Below are 13400 nucleotides of genomic sequence, written 5' to 3' on the forward strand. Positions count from 1 at the left end.
GTTGCACTCAGGGGATTACTACTTTCCCTGGTTGTCCAGCAGTGGTTACGCGCGTGGACACCCTCCTCCTCTTTGGTGGTGATCCGCTTGTGCTGGAGACTCCTGGTCACCTTCTGAATGGTGGTGTCGTCGCTGTTGCAAGTGGGCTGGGTTGTGTGTGCTGCGTGGTGGTGGGTGGTGACACACAAGCTCACCGTCGCCTCTGCCGCGCTCCGGGTTGCCTACTGAGGCTCTGTGCAGTGCCTCGTGGTTACTGGGACCTTCTCCTGCCTGCTGTGGGGCAGTCCGATGCTCCTATCTTCTTTTTTTTCTCTGCGGGGCCAGCGTAGCTACAGCTGGATCGTATCCCGCCTCGTCGCCATTGTAAGATAGTGCACTTATGTATAAGAAGGCACAGAGTCAGGCTGTAAGTTGTGTAAGCCTTTATTTCCCGGAGCGCCGGGATCGCGCGTCTTTCTCGCTCCGAAAGCCGGCGCCACACAAAATGGCCGACTGCCGGTTCCGGGGCTGAACTTCCGGTTCCGGCACCCGGCCCAAACACTAGAGCGATGCCACATTCTCTATAGGCCTAAAAGTGTAAATGCGACCCTTTGTAAACATGAGTACTTCATATTATTCAATCTTTTAAGGCTTTGCGCAACGCCCGACTGACGCACCGAGTCTCCATACATTTATTTTTTCAGTCCTTTATCAAATGTTACTAGCAATATTTGGACGTAAATTCTGCCAGGATGTGTTTGGTGTACATTTCACATTAAGTTGTACACCTTGACCCGACAATCACTTGTGTTTATATATTTTGCACCTCCAGCCTCTTAGACTTTTTCTGATTTGGACATTCCCAATAATATGCCAGTATTTACGGTTTTGACATGAAACGCCCATATGCCTCCTGTCTCTAATCTCGTACTCGGAGGAGTAAGCAAGGCAACATTTCCCAAAAGGAAATATTTGAGCAACACGTTATCACAGATGTTCCTCCACTGTGACACAGCGTCCTGAAAGCAGACGTGGATTACTGCGAGGGGTGAATCTCACAGCTGAAATGTAATTATATAAATTGTAGCCTGAGTTTACAGAGCGAACAGAGCCAAGCTTCTTGGCGTGACGAGCTGCTGCGCGGCAACCCCGGAGTCAATCTATTACAACCAAGATTATTAAACTCGCCGATTTGGCGTTTCCGCGGCAGGTGAGGGTGATTTGTCTTTGCGTTGCATGGCAATGTGGAAGTGTTTCTCGCCTATTCTGAAAATGTGCGTGGATAACATGAGGCTGCTGCTCACTCGCTGACGTCTGTGGGTTTAACATAACCACCAGTAGAGTGCATAAAAGTCCGCGCTATACAAAACGCTCGTGACCCTGAGGCTCGAACCCTGGTCTCCAGCACCTTCCTCCCGGTCTTTCTCTCTCTATTGAAACCTCCCTGTGCCTGCTTTAGTTAATCTGCGTAAGCTGGGGAAAGTGACAGAGTTAATGTTTAGAAGGGGCCTCTATTTACAGCCACGCCCTTTCATTGTGCCTACTTGTTCAACTTGGGCAGGCAGCAGACTGATTCAAAGCCAAGAAGTACGGTGCAGACACACGCAGAGGTTGAGAAGCCAAGCCAGGCTCACCCATCAGTCGCCATGGATGGAAAGCCGGAGGAGAAGCTGATGCTGAAAAGGGAGCTGGGTCTCTTCAGCGCTGGCTCTTTAATCGCAGGGACCATGATTGGCTCTGGCATCTTCATGTCGCCCCAGGGAGTGCTCTTCTACATGGGCAGCCTGGGGGGCAGCCTCGTCATTTGGGCTGCCTGCGGCTTCATGGCCATGCTCGGGGCCTTGTGTTACGCCGAACTTGGAACCACAATTAAGGAATCTGGAAATGACTATATTTACCTGCTGAGGATATACGGTCCTTTGCCAGCCTTTTTGTACACATACATCAGCGTGTTTCTGTTGTCGCCCGCCAGTAACGCAGCTGTTGCTTTGAGCTTTGCCCAGTATGTAGTAAACCCATTTTACCCAGGATGCGCTTCCCCGGAAGCTGTTGTCAAAATTACCGCCATTGCCTGCATTTTGGTTGTCGTCACTGTAAATTGTTTGGATGTGAAGGTGGCTACCTCGGTCATCACCATCCTCACTGCGGCTAAATTAGTGTCCCTCCTGCTTATTGCAGTGGGTGGCGTGGCACTACTTGTCATGGGGCACACAGGACATTTCCAGAATGCATTTCAGGGTACAGCAACAGGATTTGGGGTCATTGGAATCGCCTTTTACCAGGGGCATTGGCCGTACGGTGGATGGAACACTGCCAACTTTGTGACAGAAGAACTGAAGCGCCCTGAAGTAAGTGTAAATGTTTGCAGATATATGCGCTTACTTTATGCGCTTTTTAGGACCAGTTATGACAATACCTGAAATAATCAATTACAGCATTGTTTATTTTTCCACAGTGGTACACCCCTAAAACACCCTCTGCACCGGCATGGCTCTCACTCACACTATCCCGTGCCCAGAGCTGGAATCTTTTTGACTCAGCTCTTGGATGCCTCTGTGTCTTATAGCGCATTATACTGAATATTCGTGAAAAGATCTGTGACCAGTGCTTTAAATGGGTATAAAATAGTACAGGTACCCTGAGAGCTCACTTTACACTGATTGTGAAAGCTGCGCGCGCTGTCTGTGTGTGATTCCGTCTCCGTTCCTTTAGAACAAACACGCCTACCTCTGCCTCCGCCTTCACACGGGACCGCGCGCAGCGAGGTGCTTACCACGGAGCAGGAAGCAGCAAAGCCTGGCTGCCTATCAGCCCGCCAGCCCCCGAACTCCCCCACCCCCTGCTCACCCCCACACAAACACACACACAATCTAGGGCAGAGGTTTTCAAACTTTTGTAGGTTGAGCCCCCCCAGCTGAATTTTTTTAAATGTCGGGCCCCCCTACCACCTGACAGAAATTTCTGGAATCTGGTACACTACATAATCGACCGCCACCCGCATATCCAGGGCCAAATCCGGCAATTAATGTTCTACACTATAAGAGTGTTTCCTCCTTCTCCATGAATTTCCTCACTACCACACACCAACAAAGCACCTCATCTCTCTATAGCACCTTTCTGGCAAACATTTACATTTTTTATAGTGCTAATCATAGTTTCATCATACTTAGGGGCATATGTACAAGCCCCTATAGAAACCACAATGTCACTTTTTACAACGTGGTGGCGATAGGGGCAATGCTGTATTCACAAGGCAGAGTTAAGCCACATAACGTGGCTTAACGCTGCCTTGCAAATAAGGCCCCCTGCAGTGGGGTAGCATGGGGGGGAGCGTTCCGCCCCGGGCGTCACGAGTTTTGCGGGTGGCGAAAGCCCCACCAGGGCGGCAAAGGAAAGAACCGCCACGGGCGGCATAGTGTCTATACGCCACTGCATCCCTGTTAGGACTGCAGGTGCGAAGCCTCACAAGGCTGTTAGGACTGCAGGTGCGAGGAAGCCTCACAACAATGGGATTGGTCAGCAGGCGGAGCCGCAGTGTGGCATGGGCCCTGGTGCAAGGAAAGGAATTTGCATTTTGGCTGCTGTTGCTGTAGTAAAATACAACGTTGTTGGGGTTCAGTTGGCCTGTCAGGGCTCTGGATTGAAGTGTCGCTGCACCGGCTCACCATGAGACGGCCCAAGACCCATCCTTATTTGAGAGCTTGCAAGCGAACCAGGGCACCAGTGTGGGTTCAGGAAGTGATCGGGTTAAAAGGGGGGGTACTATCCCACCACAGGCCCATGGCACCTACGGGAGTATGTGAAGAATGTATTGGGATGTTTGGCAAAAAGTAACTTCCCCTGTGAGCATTAAAGAACGTTCTGGAATCTAAGAAAAGTAAACAGAGCAGGACTAGTGTCACACATTTGATATCGCCTCTTTCTAGGTGTGCTCAGTTTCTAGATAATGGTGACGTGCCATATTCCTTAGTCTATATATGTCCCAAAGCCTTATGGTCTCACCCGAGAGAGACAGAAGATGCGAGACCTGATTCACATAGCCCCCCTACCTGCGATGGTTGCGAACTGCAGAGCCGAGTTTGCACAAAGTCCCACAAAGACTCTACCAGTGACAGAGTATCCTCAACTGCAAAAACAACAGTTGATGGACAGAATGCAGAACAATGTCATACATTCACCCCAGTACAGAGATCTGGGCCTAAATCCATCATTTTTTTGCTCACCATGCCATTCCAGTTTGAACCCAGCCATATGAAAATCAGTGTTGACCCTGTGCCCCATGTGAACAGTCCAGCCCAAACTGCCAAGCCAGGTCCTCTCTGGACTGGAAAAAAGCATCCTAGGACTGGTTTAGAGCTTTTAGCCATGAGGCACAGGGTCAGACTGATTTGTATATGGCCATGTCTGAACTGGGGTGGTGGAGTGAGCTAAAGAATGATGATGGATTAAACCCAGATCAATTGACTGGGGGTGAGTGCTTGCAATGTTCAACACTCTGTTCATCATCCCCTTTGGTTTTGCTTTGTTCCCCCTAAGTTGGCAAGGTATGCCCTGACGTGGGTCCCTTGCACACTTTGCCACTGGATTCAACCCAGCCTGGCTGATGACGGCTGATTAGTCAGAAACCGGTCCCAGGATGCTTGTTTCCAGTCCAGGGAAGACATGGCTTGACAGTTCGGGCTGGACTGTTCCCATGAGGCACAGGGTCAGACTAATTTGCATATGGCCATGTCTGAACTGGGGTGGTGGAGTGAGCTAAAGAATGATGATGGATTAAACCCAGATCAGTTAACTGGGGGTGAGTGCTTGCAATGTTCAATACTCCGTCCATCATCCCCTTTGGTTTTGCTTTGTTTGCCCTAAATTGCCAGGTATGCCCAGACATGGGTCCCTTGCTCACTGTGCCATTGGATTCAAGCTAGCCTGGCTGATGACGGCTGATTATCCAGAAACTGGTCCCAGAATGCTTGTTACCGGTCCAGGGAAGACATGGCTTGACAGTTCGGGATGAACTGTTCCCATGAGGCACAGAATCAGACTGATTTGCATATGGCCATGTCTGAACTTTGGTGGTGGAGCGAGCTAAAGAATGATGATGGATTAAACCCAGATCAGTTGACTGGAGGTGAGTGCTTGCAATGTTCAACACTCTGTCCATCATCCCCTTTGGTTTTGCTTTGTTCGACCTAAGTTGGCAGGGTATGCCCAGACATGTGTCCCTTGCTCACTTTGCCACTGGATTCAAGGTAGCCTGGCTGATTAGCCAGAAACCGGTCCCAAAGACATGGCTTGGCAGTTCGGGGTGGACTGTTTCCATGAGGCACAGGGTCAGACTGATTTGCATATGGCTATGTCTGAACTGGGGTGGTGGAGTGAGCTAAAGAATGATGATGGATTAAACTCAGATCAGTTGACTGGGGGTGCGTGCTTTCAATGTTCAACACTCCGTCCATCATCCCCTTTGGTTTTGCAGAGTAATCTCAATGGGAGATTAAAAATTGTACACTTAGTTTCCGTGCTAAAAACTTTGCACACGAGAAATATTTGTTTTTGATTTTTTTTTTAATCATGCAGTGTTTGGCAGTTCCTTGACCTGTTAGGGCCTCATTACGAGTTAGCTGGAATAATCGCCCTTACTCCGCTCCCGGGATTACTAATACTGGGGATCCCGGTAATTCTGGTGCAGTGAAAATAATGGGTATTTGTATTTTTAGAATAACACTCTAGAATAGGTGCTTCCTAGCCAAGTACTGCATTATTTCCCCTTGTCTCCTGAAACTTTTGTGTGTGCGATAATAAAATCACCTGTGGCAAAAACGCTCCCTGTTCCTGAATTTTCAGGCCTCTGACCGGGCCTGTTCGGTTACAACGAGGCACTATAGCGTAAACCCTATATGTAGCGACGAGTATGTTTTTTAAAATCACGCTAACAAATGTGTTATTTTGATTTTGATATTATCCACAATTGCGGAGATAACGTTCACATTTTCTACCCATGAAGGGCAAGGTATCAGTTTATTGTCATTTTCAGGTTGTGGCTTCAGCGTTGACAGATGTATTTTTTTTGTTGGTCCTCATTTTCCACCGTGGCTTAAAGTGATAAAGCCAATAGAGAGCGACACGCTGTCTCAGTGTAAAACTGGTGGAAAAACGCCAGATGGACTAACGTCTACCTTCAGTAATGTCGGATTCTCAGTGGCCACACCGTAGCGAAACCATATAAGTGAAAGCAGGTTGCTGTCATTTGTACATAACCGCAAAACTCAATCCGGAATACAGATAGAGCAGGGAATTAGGAAAACCACAGCAGCATAATCATTGGACCATGGGGAAAAAAAAAACCACAGCCAAGACGCGTATTTAATCCCATTTCAGCAGAAACCAGAAGGCTCTTTTCTCTTGGTTGCCGGCCCTGACCAAGTCCAGTTGTGAAACCTGCAGAACAGAGGCTCGCCAGTCCAGAATAGAGGGTGTTGCATGGTCTTTCCATTTATTTACAGATTTCCCTTCTAGCCAATAAGATGGAATAGAAGAGAAGATTTTTCGCTGGAATTCGAGCTCCGTCTATGACTCCAAAGATTACGAGAGGAAGATCCATCAAAATTTGGAAACCCAGAGATGTCGTGAGTAAAACACTTATAGAATCCCAAAACGACTTGAGGAGGGGACACCCAAAGAACATTTGAGCATCTGATGCAGTCGACAACCCACATCTAGCACATGCCACAGAGGCGTCTTCAGAGAATTTTGATAGCCTCTGTGGAGAGTAGTAAGTTCTATGAAGAGTGAAAAGATGGTTCCTCCGAAGCCATGCAGGCTTAACAATGTCCCACATTACTTTGGACGATTTAACCCACAGATTTTTCACATTGTGACCCGGTAAGGAGGGACCCCACAGTTTATCTGGGAGCAGGAATTCACCATCCGCCTCCTCTAACATTAGGTTATACCATAAGGAGACCTCCTTTCTTGCTTGGGGTTTATCGACCAGTAGGGACTCGGGATGGTTACCCCCTCCTACTGGGAATCTACTGGTGTAAGAGGTAGATGAGGCATATGAATGGGCCCAACTTGCAATCTGGATATATTTAAATCTAGGAAGATTTGGCCCAACTTTAACCATTAGGGATTCCCATGGTAACAAACAACCTTCCACGAACAAGTCACCCCAAACCTCTATGCCTGCCAGTCACAGCGTTGACAGATGTATTGTTTCCAACGCATAACATATACTTACAACTGGTGGATGTTAGTCGTTAGGATGAACGTATGATGGAATTCCGCAAGCGTTTTTCACCCATGCCTTTGGGACTTCGTCATTTGAACGAATGCATCTTTAGCAATCATTGATGAGGGGGGCGCTAGATATTGGAATAGTTTAACTTACTATTCCAATTCCAGTCTGCACAGCAGTAGGGAAGGTGTTGGACTTTAATTCCAACACCACTCCACCATTGTGCCCCCATAAAGCAACACCACATGCTCGTCGTGACTGGATGATGTCTGGGCCTTTCTCAGGTATTTGCTAACGACTCATTGCCTTTCGTATTCTAAGAACAAGGGCCCGGGCTGTGGCTTCACGAGATTTGTCATGGAACACAACCCACCCTTGCCAACACTCAAGACCTCGCTGAAGAGCAGCAACAGAGAGACAAGGTGGGAAGGGAATTGAGGTCAGGCAAGGGGGCTTCTCAAAATGGTATTTCCATCCGCTACAGCTACAACCAAGATGTTCCCAAGTGTGGAGGGGAATGGAGACATTGCTCCTCCCCACAAGTCTTAAACACCAAAATAAACATTCTACCTCAAAAACCCTCCACTACCAGGGTCAGAGTGGCCATTTTGCCACTCTGGTATTTTTCCAATGGCATGCAAGCCATAAGGCTGGTTCCCTTTTTGGATTGTCAGACGTTTCCTGATGGCCCCATTCTGCTCAAAACCTCTTGCACTGTGGATTTGTCTCAAACAACTATGTCAGGGATGATTTGGGTTTTCAGTCTGGCATTATACACTGCTCTGTCTGTGGCATGAGGCTTGGGTTGAACAATGATAAGGCTGCATGGTCTCTCTTCTAACACAGTTCTGACACCCACAGACCAGACCGCGAGCATGAGTCCACGATCGCTGCTATCCATACCAAGCCAGACCAACCCAGTCCCTTCCACAACTTGCTGAACCAATCCAAGCCCACCCCAGTTAGTAGCACACATGCATCCACCAAACCCAGAGTCAGTACCCTGTGGCCGTCCTCACTCACCACTGTGGACTAGATCCCGTAAACAGGGTAGACCAGGACTCAAGTTGTCACTATCAGGATTTATAGTGGGAGTATGCCTCATATTTCTATGCTGCATCCCAGCAACTGAGAGAAATCCCAAAGGTCCCTGCTTAGTCTTAAAAACCATCCTAAGAAGCCAAAAAAAACTCCTGAGTGCGAAACCATATAGCCGTCCTTTTGACTAGCAGAAGCAGCAAAAACCACCTACCCCAACCACCATGTGCCTCATGATCACAGTAGAGAGTCTTGTCAGGGACAAGGACTGCAGCAAGGAAGAATGCTTGATGATGCAGGCCTGTCTCCCATCTTTTCCGTTTATCTCATAAATCCACACACTCCAACTCCAATGTCAAAATTGAGCACAAGCTCTGGAGTGCTCAAGAGGCGCGTTTTCCATTGAGTCTGTCAGGGATATGACACTGATCGTCTCACCGGAAGCAGAAATCTAAGGTCTGTGTAACCTTTCCAACATGGAGCCTGGAAAATATGCTAGGCTGAAAGCCACAGTGACTACAAAGGTGTGATGGGTCAGGAAGTGAACCAACATGGACTGATAGGTGAGTGGAGGGCAGAGATCTGGGCCATGGTGAGGAATTCGGAGTGGTGGCCAGGGGCATCCAGGGGCATCCAGTCTTCAGCTTAATATAACCGAAGAACATCAATCCTGAAGAGGACCACAGCCTCCGTGAGGATACGTTGTTTTGGGAACATACCTTGCTGGGTCCCTGCTTAGTTAAAATGTCAAGCAGTAAAGAAGGGTGTACCAGACCCTCACTGATTAAACTTTTCGCCCTTGTGGACTGGTGTCACAGCCTGGGTAGGTCACCTTGGAGGTAGAGTGTGACTGTAGTCAACGAGGTCTGCTCAATGAGCCCGTCTGCAGAAAATGTTGAAGACCACAGGCATGCCTTAAATCTCATGGAAGCAGCCAGTGCAAATCTGCATTGTGTTAGTTGAGACCCAAGGGCTCTAATGAGGGGTAAAAAATGTCTACAGCCCCCGTGGAACATATCTCATTTTGGACATATATATATATATATATAGTGAACAAACTGGAATGACCTCTCAACACTTCTCTGTGACAACGGTGCTGCTCATGTGTGCTCTTTTCTGCTGCTGTAATGTCCAGGAGTGAACTAAGACGCTTCCTCGAGCAACATATTGTTGTAGGATCTGGGCTCAACTATCTGCAACTGACACGGGTTGAACATATGCCCAATTTGCATACTGCGGGGGGGATCGCATTATTACCTGGCACAGCTGAGGAGGAGCGGCGATTGTGTGCATGTCAGCTACCACACTCATGCTGGTGGGTTCCCTGGGCAAACTCCTCCTTCTCAGTCTTCACTTAAGGTAGCTGAAAGTTCTGCAATGACAAACCTGGAGGAGTCAGCACAGATTGGCACTCCTCTCATTAGCACAGAAGAGACAATGTCGACCCAGGCTGCTCCCTTTCCAAAGCAGACCTTTTACAATGCTTGGATGAATTCAGGAGGAGACGTAGACCGCTACCGAAAAGTGTATCTTGTGGCTCCAATGGAATCAATCACTAAATGGATCAAACGTCTATGTGAACAATGCTACATAACTACATTATGACAACAATTTTCTCTTCCATTGAGTCTTGCTGGAGGTGGTTGAGATCAGTCAAGCATGGGCAATAACTGGGGTGACTGTAGTACCGTGCTGGCTTTGAAGATACTCCAGTTGGAGAGTTTCACTGTGGAAGACTGGATGTTCAGTTATTTCCTATCTGGACAACTTTAAGTGAAGCAACCTGCCTCTTGTACCACCCAGCCCAGACGTGTAGGCTGTGTTATCTTATAGTGCATCTGCCCATTAGCTTGCTTTGATTTCACATGTTAATTTCAGGTGCATGGAGCATCTGCCAAAGGGAATTCATTGTGTGCTGGATTTTTAGCTCAGGGACCAACACAAGTTTGCTCATATAATTTAACACAACTGGGCAGTAATCACCTGTACTTTTAAACATGCACAGTATTTAACAGTCTTTGTTACAGCATTGCCCTGGTACACTCTTGACAGTTTGAACACATGCAATCTTTGGAAGCCATCTTAGAAGAAATTATTCACTATTCAATCAATGAAGGGTCTAATTACAAATTGGTACAGAAATTCTCCTCTTGCCCTTTAGATCTCTCAAAACAGTTGTAAAAATCCAGTATTTGGAATGGGAATAAATCTGAACACTACTTTTAATTTCCAGTTTTGACTTGACACATATGAACTGAAAAAATATGCGTAAGAAGGTTGAACTTCATTAGCTTAGCATGGAGCTCATATTATATTGGTCAATTCATTTTTAGGTTTTGCCTCTTGTATTTAATATATCTTAAAAGGGGGCTCTTATCAGTTTCCAAAGCCGAATTACTGTGTTCATTCTCTTTTGTGTGGAACTTTTTTTGTTAACTTCCCTTGGCTGCACGAATTTAAGATACAAAAGCTGTTCACACTGTTTAAGCCTCATTATCTGTCAAGATAGGATCCAGGGAGAAGGCAGATAGCTTCTAACAGTATGCTCGAAGGCTTTATTTTTATTACTTAGTTGTGTAAAGCAGATGCTTTAGCCTTAGAACGTTTGTGGTATCTCCTATTCATGCCTCTGTACAGTTCTTTGCACTTTGAAGGCATTATCAGATTAATTTGTTTCAACTTAATCTATTTGGTCTTTCTGATCACATTCTAAATGTTGTAATAAGCATTGTACATTAAAGTAACATCAATACTTCCCTAAACACATAATATTGCGATATTTGACTACTAAACAGACGGTCACAATTGCAGTTACCTTGCAGTTAAAAGGAACTTGATTTGAATGGTGCAGCAGGTGCAGTGGCACAGGGGTAAAACGCTCTAGGCACTCCACTAAACGCCTATAATTGCTATGTTTTACCACTAAACAGGCAGTCACAAGTGCAGTTACCTTGCGGACAGCAGGGTCATGATTTGAATGGTGCAGCAGGTACAGTGACACTGGGCCCAAAAGTTGGCAGAACTCCTCTCAACTCCTAATATTGCTATATTTTACTACTAAACAGGCAGTTACAAGTGCAGTTATCAAGCAAGCGCTAGGGTCATGATTTCAATAGTGCAGCACATGCAGTGGTGCTAGAACCAAAAGCTCCAGGCACCCCACTAAACACCGATTATAGCTATATTTTAACTAAACAGGAAGTTACAAGTGCAGTTATCTTTAAGGCACTAGGGTCATGATTTGAATGGTGCGGGCTTTGTTTATTTTATGGCTAGTTTGGACCTATGTACTAATTTTAATAAATAGTTTTTAATGGCTTAAGGGTCAAAAAAGTATTCTAATAATACTATTCTTATAGATTCAGATAGTTTACAGAGCACTTGCACTTTTCCCTATTTGGGGTTGGTTTTCGCAGCAAATGGTTTGTGAGCTGAGCATGTGGTGCACAGTAGAAAAAAGTTTTCTAAATCAATTAATAATATACTCTGCCTGCCCCAACCTAGAAATATGACAGTGTGATAGCATCCAGGGGGAAGAAAATAGATTTTGTCGTAAACTACTGGGTTCCCCTATTTCTTGTTCTCAGTATGCTTGTCACACTGAACTGAAACTGCCCTACATCGCAGATTACATTAAGGCCCTCCCCGCAATATTTTGGCTTGCGGTCTAGAAGAACCCTGCAGCACATTTATCTAGGTAAATAATAAAAGACTGCCTTAATTGTGATAAGGAATGGGAAATATCCTGGCTTGCTGCTGTCAGGAAGACTTTGATTAGTGTGAATCTTGAGTGAATATTTTTAAATCCTATCTACTCAGATGGTATAAGTAAAAAAAGCCTGCAGAAGTCACTTTATGCTGTTTACAGTAAAACCAGATATGAAACAGAGGTACAGAAATCCTCAGTCGCCAGATATATGATGATCGAGAATACGTTCCATTTGCCATCTAGCTACCTTTTAAAACCTATTGGCCGCAGGGAGAGGGGTTTGCTCTTTCGATTAAGGGTCGATACTGTGAAATTTCAGCTCTGTTTCTCTCTGGGGTACAATCCTAACCTCAATCATCTTCCATGTCCTTGTAATGATCAATGTAATCAATCGATGTTGCATTTTTATTCTTTTGCAACTTCTATTTAAAATACATTAAATGGTTTTTGAAGCCATTTTTTAAGACAATTCCTTCGCTTGACTACAAGGCAGCCTATAGGCATATCGTTACCTTGGAAGATGAGGAGTTAACCTTCCGCATAGGCTCCTTCTTGAAAGCGGCAGCACATGCTCTAAATTCAATGTGTACCCTTTGGAGCCTGTTTTTTTGCATATTTTATATTTTATACTGTAGATACATCTTGGCGGACTCTGTTTTTCTATATTGTATTTTTAATCTGTATCGAAATTCATGATGTATTTATTTGATTCTTGATTAGAAAAAATTTCTGCCATGATCTGCTTTATTTTTAACTGTCTCCCCTCTTATCAGACTTATGTTTTATTATCATAGGCTGAGATCTTTGGATTTGTGCTTTAGTGGATATTTATTGTATCCGAATAAAGATTTTAAATTGAATGGTGCAGCAAGTGCATTGGATCAGGACCAAAAAGTTGTCAGAGTTCCCCATAACACCTAATATTGCTATATTTTACTATTAAACAGGCAGTCACAACAACCACAGTTACATTGCAGTTGAAGGGGGCTTGATTCGAATGGTGCAGCAGGTTCAGTGGCACACGGGCCAAAAGTTGTCATAACGCCACGAAACGCCAAATATTGCTTTATTTTACTATTAAACCGGCACTAGGGTCATGATTTGAATGGTGCAGCAGGTGTAGTGGCATCAGGCCAAAAAGTTGTCAGAATTACCCAAAACACCTAATATTGTTATATTTTACTACTAAACCGGGAGTCACAATTACCTTACAATTGAAAGGGGTTTGATTTAAATGGTACAGCAGGTGCAATGGCACGGGGGTAAAACGTTCTAATGACTCCACTAACCACCAAATATTGCTATATTTTACTACTAACAGGCATTCACAAGTGAAGTTATCTTACATGCAATATAGTCATTATTTGAATCGTGCAGCAGGTGCAGTGGCACCAGGTCAAAGGTTGGCAGAACTCTTCTAAACACTTACTATTGCTATAA

General features: G+C 45.6%; 1 protein-coding gene across 1 annotated transcript in view; it reads left to right on the forward strand.

The window, feature by feature from the left end:
- The window catches only part of LOC144762267 (b(0,+)-type amino acid transporter 1-like), a 471604-nt gene that overhangs the window by 262 nt on the left and 457942 nt on the right, over positions 1 to 13400 (forward strand). Inside the window, exon 2 of the mRNA XM_078647409.1 lies at positions 1541 to 2327. Within this exon, the coding sequence (XP_078503535.1) occupies positions 1541 to 2327 (787 nt within the window). The remainder of the gene's footprint in view (positions 1 to 1540; positions 2328 to 13400) is intronic.

This window comes from Lissotriton helveticus, chromosome 6 (genome assembly GCF_964261635.1).
Source record: "Lissotriton helveticus chromosome 6, aLisHel1.1, whole genome shotgun sequence".
Classification (NCBI taxonomy): domain Eukaryota; kingdom Metazoa; phylum Chordata; class Amphibia; order Caudata; family Salamandridae; genus Lissotriton; species Lissotriton helveticus.